Source organism: Pseudorasbora parva, chromosome 15 (genome assembly GCF_024679245.1).
Source record: "Pseudorasbora parva isolate DD20220531a chromosome 15, ASM2467924v1, whole genome shotgun sequence".
In the NCBI taxonomy this organism is placed as follows: domain Eukaryota; kingdom Metazoa; phylum Chordata; class Actinopteri; order Cypriniformes; family Gobionidae; genus Pseudorasbora; species Pseudorasbora parva.
Window position 1 is genome coordinate 31,001,680 of NC_090186.1, and position 19,132 is coordinate 31,020,811.

General features: G+C 39.3%; 1 protein-coding gene across 3 annotated transcripts; it reads left to right on the forward strand.

The window, feature by feature from the left end:
* Positions 1-59: 59 nt before the first annotated feature.
* kcnf1a (potassium voltage-gated channel, subfamily F, member 1a) lies at positions 60-7,494 on the forward strand. Of its 3 annotated transcripts, XM_067417678.1 has the most exons (3): positions 60-153; positions 600-1,997; positions 5,838-7,494. In XM_067417678.1, the coding sequence occupies exons 2-3, from the start codon at positions 608-610 to the stop codon at positions 7,310-7,312; spliced, it is 2,865 nt and encodes a 954-aa protein (XP_067273779.1). In that variant the 5' UTR covers positions 60-153; positions 600-607; the 3' UTR covers positions 7,313-7,494. The 3 variants fall into 3 exon arrangements, with proteins under 3 accessions (XP_067273779.1, XP_067273781.1, XP_067273780.1); XM_067417680.1 differs by lacking the exon at positions 60-153 and having other exon boundaries at positions 1,660-1,786; XM_067417679.1 differs by lacking the exons at positions 60-153; positions 600-1,997 and adding an exon at positions 3,099-3,200.
* Positions 7,495-19,132: the final 11,638 nt, after the last annotated feature.

Here is a 19,132-nt window from a genome sequence, read left to right on the forward strand (position 1 = left end):
CAGACGACACGCGTTTTTTAAAACTTGGACTTTAAAAGATGCGAGCGCGAGCTCAACGGTCTAGGGCTTTAGAACTGTTGAAAAGCAGCGCACTAGCATTAAACAAAACACGATCCGTAACGCTTTTCTACACTTTCCTCACAGATAACATAAGTAAGTTTTACCATAACTGTCTTTATTATTTTAACTTTGTTTCCGGTTTCTAAACTAAACTTCTAATGTCATATCATATTGTTGCTACGGCTATTGTGTAAACACAATATTACCACAGGAGCATAACGTACAATCAATCAGACAAGAGTTAACTAACGTAATCAAACAGTTTGCCTTTAGGGTAAAAGTAGTAGCTATATGGTTGAGCAAAATGTCACATGATTTTTAAATATAATAAATGTTTACCTAAACAATAGATCTGAAATGTTTATTTTTTACATTTTAAAGTTTTGCCTGATGAATTGTTTTGTATTTCATAATCGCCTCGTGGTTTAGCCTCCTGTGCCCTGTTTTTGAGGCAAATATACACTACATTGTACTAGTCAATGGCATGTTGCTTTACGTAACATTCAGTTCTGTCATTTGTTTTAATTCTGGATCATCAGTTGGTGGGATGTGGGAGTTCCCGAGGACTCGTTACGCGGACTGTAACGGCTCAGAGGCGAGCGAGGAGACGGAGATTGTTGTGAACATCGGTGGTGTCAAGCACATTCTCTACGGGGACGTGCTGAACCGATATCCCGAGACGCGTTTGGCGGAGCTGGTGAACCGCTCCATGGAATCCACAATAGAAGATCTCTCTGCGCTCTGCGATGACTACGACGACTTAAAGCGAGAGTTTTACTTCGACAGAGACCCAGACGTTTTTAAATGCATCCTAGACCTGTATTACTACGGAGAGATTCACATGAAGCGAGGCATATGTCCCATGTGCTTCATGAGAGAGATGGACTATTGGGGAATCGACGTGGAACATCTGGATGAATGCTGCAGAAGTAATTTAAATGAGGTGGGAACTATACTGGCGAAAATAACAAAGAAAGTCCAGGGCATTCTGGACGGCCTGAAGAAGGAAGCGAGTGTCACGAACGTTAGAGGCCAGAGGTGGAAAGTGTTCCTGCGGAGGCTTATTTCGAAACCGGAGTCATCTTTAGCCGCGCGCGTAATATCAGTTATGTCGATCGCGTTCGTCCTGCTCTCCACTGTGATCATGTGTGTGAGCACCATCCCGGAGATCCGAGTGCAAGATGCTGAGGGTAACCTGGTCGAAAACCCGATCATTGAGGCCATCGAGAAGACTTGCATCACCTGGTTCACCGCCAAATTTATTTTGCGCCTCGTGTCCTCTTCGAACAAAGTGCGCTTTGCGAGATCCTTCATGAATATAATAGACTTTATAACCATCATACCCTTTTACATAATGTTGATTATGAAAACTTTCATGATAGAGCAGGGCAGTGTCCATCAGACTGCACGGGTGTTGCGTGCCATGCGCTTTGGGTTGCGCGTCATGCGAATAGCGCGCGTCTTCAAACTTGCGCACCATTCATCAGGTCTGCGAACTATTGCATTAGCGCTTAAAGACAGCCTAAAAGAGCTAGGTCTCCTGCTCATGTTCATGAGCGTTGGGATTTTCCTGTTCGCGGAGCTGGGATACATAATGGAGCAGGACCACCCAGAGACCATGTTCACCAGCCTCCCATCGTCCTTATGGTGGGCCATCAATTCCATGGCCACAGTGGGTTATGGAGACATGTACCCTGAAACCACACAGGGCAAGTGTGCCGCTGCTGTAAGTTTTCTGTGTGGCATCTTAGCTATTTCGTTGCCACTTAACCTGATCATAAACAACTTCGTCACCATTTACAAGGAGCAGAATGTGTTGGAAATCATTGCTAAGCAAGAGATCGAACGCGTGGCGCTCGCGGAGGATAAAGCGCAGGAGGCTGGGGAAATGCCATCACAGGCTTCTGATGGCAACCATTCCGTGCGGGATTGTGCTGGTGTGACCACTTAGTAACACATATATCCTTGTTATTTGGTGATATAGCAACAGTATCCAAAGACCAATCTATGTAAAACTGCAAGAATTAACGTCAAAAGAGTGATTCTTGATTAACTTCAAAATAATAAACTATAGCCTACTTCAGAAATAAAACAGATCAATATAAATGTGATTATCTATCTATCTATCTATCTATCTATCTATCTATCTATCTATCTATCTATCTATCTATCTATCTATCTATCTATCTACGGTATCTATCTATCTGTCAACGGTAGCCTATCTATCTATCTATCTATCTATCTATCTATCTATCTATCTATCTATCTATCTATCTATCTATCTATCTGTCTACGGTAGCCTATCTATCTATATCGATCTATCTATCTTGTCTGTCTGTCATGTTTTTCTGTCTGTCTGTCTGTCTGTCTGTCTATCTATCTAGGGGCTAAAGTGATCCATCTTTATTTTGAGACCACGTTGATGACAGGTGCATCTCTTTCCGCAGATAAAGAACATGGCGCAGGGTTTAATTTAATACCTCAAAATTGTAGCGCTGCAGTTGGAATTGTATGGGGACGTTTTGGGATAAAATAACTCATTTTTAGTACTTCAAATGGTTAAAACACATTTGCATTAAAATGATTTAATAAACATGTCGCGTATATGGACGGCAAAAGCTAAACAGTATTTTCCGATTCGTATCACGTGGCACAACTTGCTGCCCTGCAGTGTGCACTTTTCAAAACTAGAGGGAGATTTTTTTAATATACATATTTCTAAAATGTTTGCTAGTGTGCCGTTGTGGAGAAATCAATGTTTGACACAAAAACACATTACTTTTTGGCGTATTAACATTGTAAACATGTCTGAACAAAATGTTGAATAGGCTAAATATGTCGACAACACTAGCCTACCGGTATTTTGAAATGCACTTCTATCAATTATAACGACTGCAAAAATGGCATGTGTTTTATGACTGCATGAGTTGCAGGCTGTCGTTCATTTCGAAAACATAAATTATGACTGTCTTTACCCCTCCCATCACGCCTGCTCCACCTCACACACACACACACACCTTAGTTTTGATCCTCTCACCAGTCTTTAACGCTCTTTCGGATTTATTCAGCTCTTCACACGGATATCAACAGAAGTCAGAAGCTTTTTGAGATTTTCTTCACAGGGTTTGGTCCAAATATAAGTAAGTTTTATAACAACCGAGCCTTTAATTACGTTAGAACATAATTAATAACGTGGAGCGCTATTATTAATGCGAACAACACGACTTTATGTAAATCATAGGATGTTTTAAATATATTTGAATAATGTAGGTTATCGAACCCCTTAAAAATAAATTTTGCCAAATATATTTTAATTAACACATTTGATCTTAAAGTGTAGCCTACACATTAGTTTCTGTCCTCTTCCGTAACCTATACACATTTAGAAACTGGGGGACCGGGACTAGTCACATGCAGAAGCTGTCACGGTGCTGTATTTCAGAAGAGTTTGAGTCAAAAGTCCTAGCAGTGGATTGAACATCGAATTAACTATAAATGCTAATTGTGTTTTTGACTGGATAATCAGGGTATTTTGTGAATTCAGGGTGATTGGGACACTTTTTGCTAGTGAGATGACTTGGGAGCACAACTTCTCTCAGTTTTTTCTTTTCTCTACGTTTCAATTCCAGTCAGATCTGGGCAAGTTGTCATGTGCATTTAAAATGTTATAAATGAACACAACAATGATTTTATTTTATTTTTTTAAATTGACCACACAATGATTTTATATTGAAGTTTTAGTCATCTTTGTTGTCCTATATATTATAATTGCAGGTTTCGATGTGTTGGCGAATGAAAAGGTCAATAACGGTGGAAAAGTGCATATGATACGCTTTTTATGGCGTATTATACATACTAACCCCCCACCCCACCACCCTAAACCAAAGAGAGTGTCATATATACGCCATAAAGTGCGTATGATATGCACGCGAAAAACAGCGTATCATGCACGCCAAAATGAGTTTTGGCGTATACATTCCACGACATTGCACACTCGTACACTGTAAAAAGTCAATCTGTGGGTTTGTAGATTTCATTGAATTTCATATGTAAACTTTATTTAACAAAATTAATTTCTTGTTTTTTTGACAGTTTTTTGCATTGAAATTATTTAAAAATTACTGGAATAAAATCTACTAAATGTGGTTGTTAAGGATTTAGCTATTATTTTTGAATAATTTCAACTCGAGAGAATATTGAATTAATCCAACATGATACAAATGAGCTGTTTTCAATTTAGAAGCATTTCCTGTTAAAACGCATGCTTAATGCAGCTCACAGCACGAGGCACACATGCACTGGAGTTCCTCGATGCAGACTCATTTCTGACAAAGGTAAGGACTATTATGTAATTTATATTTGAAAAAGCTGTTGTAAATTGTCCAAGTTGTCTACTTGATGTAATATGAATGTCATTTTTAATATATAGGGCCTATTGGACCTTAAAGGTGCATTGTCGTTGCTGCCTATGTGTGGATCAGATTTAATCAAAAAATGGGTCTCGGATGACGTGGGTGAGTACATGAAATTTTATTTTGTGTGAACTAACCCTTTAATCTGGTTTTCTTCAGTAAATTTTAAAGGAAAAAGCATTATTTTTCACATATTTAACTTATCTAAAATGTGCTGTTGATTTTGATTGCTTGTCCAGGGTGTTGCTATGCTATTGGCACTGTTTAGAGCATGTTAGGTAAATGTCACGGCCCTTAGAGGAGATATCATTAATTAATTTCTTTCTTTTAGGATGAACATTGTCCTGCTGATATGGCGAGAGGTGGACATCCGCTGCATGACAGAATTCCTTGGGGAACGTACAGGAGATCTCATCAAAGAATTCAACGTATGCAAACTTAATTTCAATATACCAAATGTGTGAATTTAAATAAATTATTGTTGGTTACTTAACCATAATATTGTTGACTGGACTTAACTTGTTTGATCAGTATTGTAAGATACAAATAGTTTCAGATTCTCTCTTTTAATCAGTATTTCTTAGGTTTTGAGTCTCACTGCTGTTTATGATTGAAGGAAAATGAAGAACAGTCAGGAATTGAACAGCTTTTGATGGCAGTAATTGTGACCAGGACAGGAGCTAAAAGTGACAGTCCAAATGACACTGGAATTGTTATCGAATGCATGGAAGTTCTCACAGGCCTTGAAGTTGCAGTTCTGATGGTAAAGAATAGTCAATGTTCACACTGGGAATACAAAATTTGTGACTTGTTGGCAATAAAATGAGTTTGTAATTCATCTTTGATGTCTGTCTGTTATTCATACCTGCAATCAGATTTAATTAAATTATTTTAATTAATCCACTCATTAAAAATAATAATACCAACTTAATTTTGTGTTAAATCAAAACAATTCCATTAAGTAGTATTCATTACCATAGTCAGGTTTTTGTCCAAGGAAACCAATATTTTTGTTTAAATTTTACTTAATTATTTTGTGTGATGTTTGCAGTTACTCATTTTGAATAGTTAATTTTTAATGTGCTCATTTGATTAATTCTAACTCAATTTTTAAGTGTGTTGAATTTAATTAATAACATTGCTTGTAATCTGTTGCCACAATTTTATTGAGTAGATATAGGGTATTATTTTTTACAGTGTACTGTTTATACGCATTTACATGTGATCGGGTTGAGACAGCCTAAAAATGTGACATTGTCTAGCCCCGGCCTCTTCTAAACGATGTATCTAATATGTTACTTTTTATAACATATGGTCCTCTACATTAAAAACCTTTTTGTTGTTTTTTAAATTGGATTGTATTAGATGACATGTGGGAGTTCCCGAGGACTCGTTACGCGGACTGTAACGGCTCAGAGGCGAGCGACGAGACGGAGATTGCTGTGAACATCGGTGGTGTCAAGCACATTCTCTACGGGGACGTGCTGAACCGATATCCCGAGACGCGTTTGGCGGAGCTGGTGAACCGCTCCATGGAATCCACAAAAGAAGATCTCTCTGCGCTCTGCGATGACTACGACGACTTAAAGCGAGAGTTTTACTTCGACAGAGACCCAGAGGCTTTTAAATGCATCCTAGAGCTGTATTACTACGGAGAGATTCACATGAAGCGAGGAATATGTCCCATGTGCTTCATGAGAGAGATGGACTATTGGGTGATCGACACGGAGTATCTGGATGAATGCTGCATAAGTAATTTAAATGAGGTGGAGAGTGAGCTGGCGGAAATAGCAGAGAAGGTCAAAACTATCCTGGACGACCTGGAGGAGGATGCGACGATCACAAGAGGCCAGAGGTGCCAAGCGTTCCTGTGGAAGCTCATGGAGAAACCAGAGTCATCTTTAGCCGCGCGCGTAATCGCAGTTGTGTCGTTCGCGTTCATCCTGCTCTCCTCTGTGGTCATGTGTGTGAGCACCATCCCGGAGCTCCAAGTGAAAGATGCCCAGGGTAACCTGGTGGAACACCCGACCCTTGAGTCCATCGAGGCGGCTTGCATCATCTGGTTCACCGTGGAATATATTTTGCGCCTCGTGTCCTCTTCGAACAGATTGCACTTTGTGTTTTCATTCATGAATATAGTAGATTTTCTAGCCATCATGCCTTTTTACGTAGTTTTGATTCTTACGTATTTGGGCACTGCTTTGATGAAGCTCGCCAATGTCCAGCAGGCTGTACAGGCGTTACGCATCATGCGCATTGCACGCATCTTCAAACTTGCGCGCCATTCATCAGGCCTGCAAACTCTCACTTTCGCGCTCAAAAGCAGCCTGAAAGAGCTGGGTCTGCTGCTCATGTACATGAGCGTGGGGATTTTCCTTTTCTCGGCGCTGGGATACACAATGGAGCAGAACCACCCAGAGACCATGTTCACCAGCATCCCACAGTCCTTCTGGTGGGCCATCATTACTATGACTACTGTAGGGTATGGAGACATCTACCCTAAAACCACGCTAGGCAGGTGTAACGCCGCTGTCAGTTTTCTGTGTGGCGTAATAGCTATCGCGTTGCCAATCCACCCGATTATTAACAACTTCGTCATTGTGTACAGTAAGCAGCGTGTACTTGAAACCGCTGCCAAGCATGAGATCGAACTCATGGCGTTACGCGCGAAGGAGGAGGCGCAGGAGGGCTCGGAGGCTGGAAAAATGACTTCGGCTGGCAACAGTTCTGTGTGGGACAGTGCTGCAATGACCGCGTCACAGAGTGAAACATATATCCCGTTACTAGGTGAAACAGCAACTGTGTCCAAGGCCAACCTGCCCACATACGCAACAAAGTAGATCAGTCAATATGAGCAGTTCGCTGTGATTACAACCTGGAAACGCGCTAAGCTCGACCAATAGATTAATATCATGTAAACATCTATCTATCTATCTATCTATCTATCTATCTATCTATCTATCTATCTATCTATCTATCTATCTATCTATCTATCTATCTATCTATCTATCTATCTATCTATCTGTCTGTCTGTCATCGATCTATCTATCTATCTATCTATCTATCTATCTATCTATCTATCTATCTATCTATCTATCTATCTATCTATCTATCTATCTATCTATCTATCTATCTATCTATCTATCTATCTGTCTGTCTGTCTGTCTGTCTACTCAAACTCCAGAATAAAATACATGATATTAATGCAGAAGTAAAATAAAATAACTTAATATAATTGTAAAAAAAAAAAAAATTAATAATTCAAACTAAAACAATTTGCCCAAAAAATTATTGCAATCTTCTACACATCACAAGATTAAAGACGCATTGTCTTTTAAAATATAATGAGAATATCTGACTGGTTTCTTGACAATCCTGAAGGAAGATAAATGACTATGCCTTTATATTATAATGCTATTGGTGTACTCTGAAGCATAAAACAACAATCACAACCTAATTTGTTTAGATTTTTGCAAAACCAGCGGTAACACTTTATTTTACAGCGTCGTTGTTACATTTTTGCATGTGCTTACCATAATAAAAACAGTAAATGATGCATACTTACATGCAACTAACTTTTAAACAAATCCTAACCCTGAAGGTGTGCTGTGGTATCTGGCACAAAGATGTTAGTAGCAGATTATTGAAGTCCTGTAAGGTGTGAGGTGGGGCCTCAATGGGTCAGAATTTTTTGTTCAGCATATCACACAGATGCTCTATTAGATTGAGATCTTGTTATGTTTCTCAAACCATTCCTGAACCATTTTTGCCTTTGTGGCTGGGCACATTATCCTGCTGAAAGAGGCCACAGCCACCAGTGAATACCGTTTCCATGAAAGGGTGTACATGGTCTAAACAATGCTTAGGTAGGTGGTACATGTAAAAGTAACATCCACACGGATGGCAGTACCTAAGGTTTCTCAGCAGAACATTGCCCAAAGCATCTCACTGCCTCTGCCAGCTTGCCTTCTTCCCATAGTGCATCCTGGTGCCATGTGTTCCCCAGGTAAGCGACGCACACACACACACTTTTGGTGGTGGACAGGGTTCAGCAAGGGCACCCTGACTGGTCCGCGGCTATACAGCCCCATACGCATCAAAATACGATGCACTGTGTATTCTGACACCTTTACAGTATGTCAGAACCAGCATTAACTTCTTGAGCAATTTGAGCTACAGTAGCTCTTCTGTTTGATTGGACCACACGAACCAGCCTTCACGCCACACGTGCATCAATGAGCCTTGGCCGCCCATGACCCTGACCCTGTTTAGTTCACCACTGTTCTTTCTTCGGACCACTTGGAACACCCCACAAGAGCTGCAGTTTTGGAGATGCTCTGACCTAGTCATATAGCCATCACAATTTGGCCTTTATCAAGCTCACTCAAATCCTACACTTGCCCATTTTTCCTGCTTCTAACACATCAACATTGAGGAAAAATGTTCACTTGCTGCCTAATATATCCCACCCACTAACAGGTGCCGTGATGAAGAGATGATCAGTGTTATTTACTTTAGCGCCATAATGTTATACATGATCGGTGTACTGTAACAGGGACAAAATATAAAATAAAGTGTAATCAAACCAGCAAATAATATATTTTTACTGTGGTGACTGAATGTGAATGCTTCAATATGCTAGTTGTTGATGTCCAAACTTGCAGCTGCAATCTTGCTTCAGCTATATCACACTATTTAAATAGTTCACCAAGTCCAGGTAGACTATGAATTTACCTATACTTTTGCTGATTTTTTTTAATCTATCCTCTCTCAGGGCGAGTTTAAATGATGTGTCACTAGAGGGTTTGTATTGTACTGCAGAGCGTGCGTCGGGGTGAGCCACTCATTTGCTGGCTCCTGAAAGACATGGGTGGACACAGATGTGGGTGTGTTAGTATGTGTGTGTTGTTCATTCTGTCTGAGTGAATTAATGCATGTGTTTGTGCCCACATGGAAAGGTCTTTGTGCTTGTGTGTGTAGGCCTGTGGCTGGACACTGAGATATGGCTTAGATCTGGCATGTGGGTGGACAAAAGAACAGCAGGTGCTAATATCCAGTAATCACAGACCCCACCAGCACAACTAAATCAGCATCACACAACACGGTATTGATCAAATGAGGAATACAGGCTGCATATCAGTGTCTATAACATAAATAACAGCGAAAGGCACCATGTTGTTGTCCTGTTGAGCACAGCTGAGGGAAGAATATGTTCCATGGCATGCAGCTGCCGGCGTCCAAAATCTCAATTGAACATGGATCAGTATTGAGTTACACACAATATTGTAACCCGAGCACATAGTCAGCCCACCTCCCACATCAGACACATTTTGGAATTTTAAAGCCCACAACTTGTGAGCTTCTAAAAATAGTTTCCCCTTTAGGAGGAGGTACAAATCCCCCATTACACACAAACTACTACAAAATAAATTGCATTTGTTTTGTTTTTTTGTTTTTACAATTTTTCAAAGGTTATTGTGCTTCACCTAAAAAATGTTTGTGGATGTACAAATTGTTTATTTTCAAAAGACAAACAGGTGTAAGCTAATCATTATTCATAGTTTATGTACAGCCCATCCCAGGGGAAGATATTTAAATAACTAGAATGGGGGTAATATATATATATATAGATGAAAAGAGTCTGAAGGTGGAAGAGAATCAATTCCAAAATGGGGGAAAAGCACAACTGTACAACTGATACTTTAGAGTACTATAGAAGTCAATTTTTTTCTTTTAATAAAGCTATTTCTTCAAGTGCTCAACACAATTTGGACTTCGGGACTGTGCACTAGAGCCAAATAATCACTGTGATCAAAACTGACCTTTAATGATGACTAGAAAAAAAAAGGCTTACTCTCTTCTTCCCATGGGTTTAAACTATCGAGGAGCTGCAAAACAGTTTCATGTCTGCAAAACAGTTGAGTTTAATGGGAAAATTGCTTTAGGAATAAATCTTAATTTAAAATGTTTCATTCAGGTTTATATATCACAAAAAATGGATATAAAAAGTCAAAAAAAGTTTAATTTTTCAAATAATATTTTAATACAGTGACAATATTAAAGTGAATTATTTAAGTTTAAAAACAACATGTTGCTGTTATAATATCACATTTTTAACCACAAAGTGAGTTGATGCATGAAAATATCTAATTACATTAAAAAATATAATTTTAATTTATGCATGTAGCAGATGCTTTTATCCAAAGCGATCTACAAGAAAGGAACAAAGCAATTCGTCAAGGGGCCAACAATATTCATAATATATAATACATTTTTTATAAAGTAAAAATGCAGAATGTTTCCTGTGATGGGTAGGTTTAGGGGCAGGGGCAGTGTAGGGGGATAGAAAATACGGTTTGTACAGTGTCATTACGCCTATGGAATCTCCCCAATTTTCACAAAATGTGTGTGTGTGTGTGTTATATTATAATATAATAACACACACATATAATTCAGGTTAACCCCATGGTACAAAATTTCATAAAAAAATGGCAATATCCCAAATCCTTGTTCTTGTAGGGACAGTTTTTTTTTTAATCTTTTTTTTTTTTTTTTTACGTAAAAATACAGAAAGTTTTCAGTGATGTGTTTTAGAGGTAGGGGATAGAATATACATTTTGTACATGAATTACCCATAAAACATCAATTTTTGTGTGTGTAGCGGTAGCCTGGTAAACCCTACATTATAGGGATAAAATGTCCCCACAAAGATGGCAAAATCTGAAATCCTTGTGAGAAAATGTTTTGGTCCCCATGAGGAAACATCTTATAAATCATTCGAAGTGATTTTTATAAAATATTAAGTTTTCTGTGATGGGTAGGTTTAGGGACACTGTACAAATTGTGAATCAAAAAGGAATGTAATAATTTACACATCTCATCAACTTATATTTTATTCAAAATATATTTGGTCTGCAAACATGACAGTATTGTTAACGCTAATATCAGCCAGGAGTGACATCCTACCCTGTGTGCCATTTCTCCAACAGATTTTAACATAAAACCCTAGACATAATTTCATCCAAAAAAATTCCTTACCTGTATTATGCATGTGACATTGGAATAAGCATTTAAAACAATATGGATTTAGCAAACAGCAACCTTTGACTGAAATCAATGAAAAAGTGAGTTGTGTTGAGAAAGTTAAGTGTATGTTAGTGGGAAGATGGCAGAGTGCCACAGCCACATTAAAGATGCACGGTACCCGACTATGCTGCTATGTTTGCTAAATAAGGATGAGAGCATGAAGGAGAACATAAATAAACTGGATGGTGAACACTCAACTTCCTGTTGACAGAAGGCATCAAGTCATATAAATTATGCCACTAAAGTTATATGTGCAGTGATTAGCTGTCAGTATCTCTTCAGTGCATGAAAACATGAGACACATGGCTCTCAGGGAGCCATTCTTCACCACCCCATGTCATCTCAGCTGCTGTGAGGAATCTCAATCCGGTATGACTCGCTTCACATTAAAGCAACTGACAGTCACACTGTGGTCTACTCACAACAGCAAGGTCATCCTTAGAACAGCACAGACAAGCTGAGATTAAAAAGCCTAGTAAATCCCTGCTCTTAAATCTCATGGCGGCATACTCTGTCTACAACATTGCCGCCCTTCTGCAAGACCCTACAAAAGACACAATTTTATTGAAGATATATTTTACACACTGCTTACATTATCAGCGGACGACTAATTAAGGAAATTGGCCATGAGTGGCAGAGCAAGCTGGGTCCAGAGCGGAGCAGGACCATTACTCTGTATAATTAATGGTATAAAGTAGAATTATGATCATATTCCTCTTAGGATATGGGCAATATTCTAAACACAGATTTTGGCACAGCATTCTTAAAGAGTGAGTGCAGCCTTTTTAAAGCTTTTTTTTTAATCTAATGGATCAGTGTTTCAGACAGAATTCTATTTTTGTCCCCATCCCTTCACTTTTGCATCAGTGTAAGGTACAACACAGAATTAACTTAAAGCAGGCATTCATCTTGTGATCCTCTGTAGAAAGCACTGTCTAAACGTTTTATGCTTAATTTGTATTCAGTTTGTTGAATTTACTTTTTTTAAAGCTGTGTAATGTAAGATTTTTGACATGGTGCTGGTGGGAGGTGGGGGGGGGGTGTCTAATGCTATTTCTGTCAGGGTTCTACTCTGACAATCTTGTCTGTGTTGTCTTGGTTTAAACGGGCGGTTGCGTGCAATTTCACTTTTTTAACTTTAGTTAGTGTGTAATTGAGCATAAACTTGAGCATAAACAGCATCTGCAAAGTTACAGCACTGAAAGTTCAATGCGGAGATATTGTTTTTTTAAAGTTATGTCAGTTTATTGCCTAAAAACAGCCAGTTGGACTACAACGAGCTTCTTCCTGGGTTGATGACATCATAAACCCTTGCAGGTCACCGCAGATGTGACTTCTGACCGTGATGGTAAGGGGCTTGGCATTTCCGGACAACCTGTGTTTGGCACTTCAGCCAATAAAAATACATGCAACTACATTTAGATCAATACTATTGATCTAACCAATCTAAGACCATTGCTTTTTTCAGAGCAATATGCTTCATAGAAGCAGGAAGCAAAAGAGCCGTTCAAAGAACAGTGGAGACAGCGGTGTGGAATAAAAGTAAAATATAAGAAAAATATGGTGTTGAAAAAATAAAATAATATTAAGACATGTTACTGCGCTCCATAAACACAACCAAGCATAGAAGAAAAAACACACAACCAGCCCTTTAATGTTTCTATGTTTGTGTGTGTCTTAGCACATGGCTCTTTCTTTGGTTGTGTTTGCCCTCTGTTCCTCTTGTTCCGCCTTCTTGTTTCCTGTTACCACGGCCCCTTGTTTAGTCCTTGGCTGAATCTGAAATTGGCCCTATATTACTGACAATATTTGAGGGGACAGCAATTTATAGTGGTGTCTGAAAATGTTGAAATGTTGTGAAGGGACCTTAAGGGAGCTGCGCACAAACAAATACCTGCAAACCTCAATGACCTGACGCAACGTTAAGAAGAGTGGGACAAAATTCCTCCACAACGATGTGAGAGAATGATACTGTCATACAGAAACAATTATTTCAACTTATTGCTGCTTAAAGTGTCACAAGCAATTGAATTATAGGGTGTACCTAGTTTGTGACCCATGACTTACCCATTTTGGCTTTATTTAATTTTTTTATAAATAATGACACAGTGTAATGTAATTTGATGTTGCTTATCTGAGGTTGTTTTTACCTAATTTTATTTATTAAAATATCTAGCTTCCAGTGGACTGCCTTCCGTATTCAAGCGAAGTGTTACTCCCCTCTCACAGTTCATGATGCTTATGCTACGTCCGACGTCATAGTTATGACCTTTTTCGTAAGTTGAATACAGAAGGTGGTTCGCTAACAGCAAGATATTTTATTTTATATGGTTTTAAATATAGATATTTTTCTTTCATAAACCTATCAATTCGCTCCAGAGGGCCTTTATTAACCACCTGGAGCCATGTGGATTACTTTTATGATGGATGGATGCACTTTATTTGAGCTTCAAATTTTGGGCTGCCATTTGATAGTATTCGTCTGAAACAATAATGTCCTGTACATCTAGGATGGCTTGAGGGTGAGTAAATCATGGGGTAATGTTCATTTTTGGAGGAACTATCCCTTTAATTCAATGGCACACACTACACAGTCTTTTTATTGCATAGCCTATATTTCAATACAGACTGCAACTGCACATTTACAAAAGGTAAAATATAAAGTAAACACTGAATATATTTAACAGTTATGGAGAAATGCTTTCTCATCTGATGTCAGGATCTGGGAGATAAATACCGTGCATTCAGTCAATAACCATTTGATTTAATTTTGCCTGTTACAGTGAATAGTGACTGTTATACATGTACGCAAATGGAGTTTGGAATTTGGGCAACTCCATTAACGTTAAGGCTTTTAGTAATGATTAAGTAGTGAGAGATAGCCTTGAATGAATAACCGTACTTTTCTCCTATAAAAGAATACAATTGATCAATATCATAATCATATATTATTATTAGTGTCAATATAAAATATTTGTTTGTTTATTACAGTTAACTGTTTACTGTAACAACCAAACATTGATATATGATCATAGCCCCAAAAATATAAATGGTCAACTTCAGAGATCTTCAAGGTCACAGAGTCTTAAAGATTCTAAAAGGTTTTATTCTGGCTATAAAAGTGCACAAGATTTGTGGCCTGAAGGAGAAGCATTGTTTAAGTATGTAATGGTCAGTCTCTCAAAGGAATTATAAAAATCTTCACGCTGCATTAAACACTGAACCAATCTTTAGGTCAAATATACTGTACATCCTTTAGTATTTTGGGTGGTTTAAAAGTACGAAATAGGCTTAATGATTCTTAAACATGAAGAATCACTTTCACAAAATGTTATTGCCATCAAGATTTTGATATCTAATAAATTAGTTTATAGATTCTGATACATTTTTGGTCAAGATCTTGTATTGACAATGCAAGAGTCAAGCACTCTGTAAAATCTCCTCCAGTACATCCCAAAGACTTTCAATGAATGGGTATAGGCAATCCGGTGAATGCAGTGCTTTGGGCAATATCCTACTGGTAAACCTTGGGTCCTGCTATCCATGGGGATGTGACATGTACTAGCTACCTAAGCATTGTTGCAGATGTACACCCTTTTTAAAGGGGTGGTTGCATGCAATTTCACTTTTTTAACTTTAGTTAGTGTGTAATGTTGCTGCTTGAGCATAAACAGCATCTGCAAAGTTACAGCGCTGAAAGTTCAATGCAAACAGAGATTTTGTCTTTTAGTTAAGTTATGGCAGATTACTGCCTGCAAAAACGGCTGGACTACATAGAGCTTCTTTTCCGGGTTGGTGACATCATAAACCCTTGCTATTAACATAAACACTGCCCCCGCAAACGCGTAACAAAGGGGACGAGGCCACGTCGCAATCATTATGGAAGAGAGAGAGAGCTGTTGCTGTAGGCTAAAGTGTTGCAGACATGCCATCGAAACAATGTTATTTTCACCCCAAGTGCAAGACCAAGTGTTCAGCCTTCCTCGGGACGCTGGACTTCGGGAGCAATGGTTACAATTTGTGTTTAAAGGTGTCATGAACTGGCTTTTTTTTATTTTTTTATACTGTTGTCTGAGGTCAACTAATGATGTTCGTGTGGTTTTTACATTCAAAAACATTATAACTAATAAGTAATAGGCTATTTTCTACACTGGTTTTGAGGCACTCTCCAAAACGCTGGTTTTTGATGGGGGTGCGGCACTGGAGACTTGGAAGTAAACGTCCACGGCTAGGATTGGTTAAGATTTGCATATTTAATGGACTTAAGCTCCCCTGTCAGTTCAGGGAGAGGAGAGAATGAGGAAGAAGCAACCAGAATGATTTTCTCGATCATAGGGCTTGTGAACTAGCCTGACAAGCCAGACCCACATCAGACCCACATCAAGATGTTGAAGCAGAGCTTGTTAAAAGATTAAACATTCGTATCCGTATCCGGTCAGCAAAACTCAGAACACATCTTCCCTTTTTAAGAATGACTTCAGTGCAGTTCTTTGTCCTTTTCTCAGAGAAAAGCTTAACTCCAAGTCTTCCAGAGTCGCGGTCAAAGCTGATTCGAAAGACCGAAGTTCGCCAGTTTCTGTGTTTACTAGAAGTACGCAAAGACAACTCGGCCATCGTCATTATGGCCCTGCCCACCGACTCTATACACGATGTGATTGGCCCGGCAAGAGTTTGGTGTTTACAGCTCAGAAGGGTATTGAGTGTTGCTAGACGAAACTCGCGGGCAGATTAGGGCTGCTAGGGTGCGTCTAGATTTCTAGGCTACTCGTGAGCGTCTTTATCAAACAAACACAATGTTTTATTTCTCATCGACCCGTGATTGATTGGACTATTATTTTTATATTACACATAGCCCGCAAGATTGAACGATATAAGCGCGAACCGCACGCACAGCCATACACGTTCGGCGCGCCTTCAGATGTCAACAAGAGAGAGAGAGAGAGAGAGAGAGAGAGAGAGAGAGAGAGAGAGAGAGAGAGAGAGAGAGAGAGAGAGAGAGAGAGAGAGAGAGAGAGAGAGAGAGAGAGAGAGAGAGAGAGAGAGAGAGAGAGAGAGAGAGAGAGGAATAAAAGATTAATCGGCCAACCCTGGCCCATACGTGTCTGAGTCCAGCATGCAAAAGTTATGCTCTGTTATCATATCTAAACACGTTTTACTCACATGGTGTGTTGCACCATTCCTGTTGGATCCACATCCAGCATCCAGCACCGGAGATTTGTTTACAAACGATCCCACAGTGAACTGAAGTGAACATGTCTTCCCCACATGAGCTGGAACGTCATTGAAATAAAGTTCAACCACTCATTCCTAATATTAGGATCAGAAGGAAGCTTATGCAGTGACTGTGTTCTTCCACAACCCAGAATAGCGCAATATCTTAATCTTCCTCGATGTATTGTTGTTGACCAGCTGCTAGCACAAGCCCACCATGAGTCGGTGGGCGGGGCTACTGGATTAGACACTGTAGATTCTGTAGAGGCGGTGTTTCATTGCACACTGACGTCAGTATGAAGCACAGGACCGTTTGCTCAGCCTGGTGTTTATACAAGCTTTTCTTTGACTTACAAGGAAGTTTACAGCTCTGAAACTTAGAGGATATTCTTATATTACCATGACCTTATATCAATATAATATAATACCTTATATTATATTATATCCCATATCAAAAGCTCAAGGAAATGTTGATTCCTCAATTCATCACCCCTTTAAGTATCTGTAAGTACATGTCTTTTAAATGTGTAGTTTCTGTGTGTGTGTTTTGGTTGCATCAACACCAATGCAGTTTGGCTATGCTAGGCACTGGCAGTTAACTAAATTGTTTCATACTTTTCCAACAAATAGCTACAAACACTAACGAACTTATATGTAATAACACCCACAAACATAGTTTATTTATTTATTTTTGACGTTTCTGTTATTGGTGTATTCGGGTACAGTAAAACTTTAACCAGAATATGAAAAGAAAACTAAATGCAGTGACAATGACATTACAAAAATACTTACCATTCACTAACGTCCATTAAAAGCCTTGTGTGCAGAGGTTCTGCTTGGCATTCATCTCCGCTATCTGGGTCTGATTCGGGCTCAAATTGGTATAGCAATATTGATGCCATTATTTACACGAAGTTAATGTGACTTCGGCCCCTAATGGTAAAGGGCCTGGCGTTTCCGGACAACCTATGCTTGGCACTTCAGTTAATAAAAATACATGAAACTACATTTGGCCATCCAACCAATCTAAGACCATTGCGTTTTTCAGAAGGATGGGCTTCATGGAAGCAGGAAGCAAACAAGCTGTTCATAGGACAATGGAGACAGTGGTGTGGAGTAAAAGTAATATGGTGTTTTAAAAAAATAAAAAAATAAGTATTAAGACATGCTATACTACGCCCCATAAACACAACCAAGCCTAAAAAATAAAAAAAAAACACAGAACCACTCCTTTAAGGAATTTGTATTCCTGGTGGCTTTGGCCTCTTTCAGCAGGATAATGTGCCCTGACCCATATATAGAGGACCCACCTGGCAACTTAGAGGACTTAAAGGATCTGCTGCTAACATCTTGGAGCCAGATACCACAGCACATCTTCAGGCTGTTTTGTCAGCAAAAGGGGGCCTGATCAGTGTGTGTGTGTGTGTGTGTGTGTGTGTGTGTGTGTGTGTGTGTGTGTGTGTGTGTGTGTGTGTGTGTGTGTGTGTGTGTGTGTGTGTGTGTATACACACAGGTCCTTTTCAAAAAAATTGCATATTGTGATAAAGTTCATTATTTTCCCTAATGTAATGTTAAAAAATAAACTTTCATATATTTTAGATTCATTGCACACCAACTGAAACATTTCAGGTCTTTTATTGTTTTAATACTGATGATTTTGGCATACAGCTCATTAAAACCCAAAATTCCTATCTCAAAAAATTAGCATATCATGAAAAGGTTCTCTAAACGAGCTATTAACCTAATCATCTGAATCAACTAATTAACTCTAAACACCTGCAAAAGATTCCTGAGGCTTTTAAAAACTCCCAGCCTGGTTCATTACTCAAAACCGCAATCATGGGTAAGACTGCCGACCCGACCCTGTCCAGAAGGCCATCATTGACGCCCTCAGGCGAGAGGGTAAGACACAGAAATAAATTTCTAAACGAATAGGCTGTTCCCAGAGTGCTGTATCAAGGCACCACAGTGGGAAGTCTGTGGGAAGGAAAAAGTGTGGCAAAAAACGCTGCACAACGAGAAGAGGTGACCAGATACTGAGGAAGATTGTGGAGAAGGACCGATTCCAGACCTTGGGGGACCTGCGGAAGCAGAGGACTGAGTCTGGAGTAGAAACATCCAGAGCCACCGTGCACAGGCGTGTGCAGGAAATGGGCTACAGGTGTCGCATTCCCCAGGTCAAGACACTTTTGGGCTACAGAGAAGCAGCACTGGACTGTTGCTCAGTGGTCCAAAGTACTTTTTTCAGATGAAAGCAAATTTTGCATGTCATTCGGAAATCAAGGTGCCATCAAGGTGCCAGAGTCTAGAGGAAGACTGGGGAGAAGGAAATGCCAAAATGCCTGAAGTCCAGTGTCAAGTAC

Excerpts from the sequence above, each read along its gene's own strand:
- kcnf1a (XM_067417678.1), top strand. The coding sequence starts at position 608 with ATGTGGGAGTTCCCGAGGACTCGTTACGCGGACTGTAACGGCTCAGAG. Across the intron at positions 1,998-5,837 it reads TTCCGTGCGGGATTGTGCTG|ATGACATGTGGGAGTTCCCG; the intron begins GTGTGACCACTT and ends GGATTGTATTAG.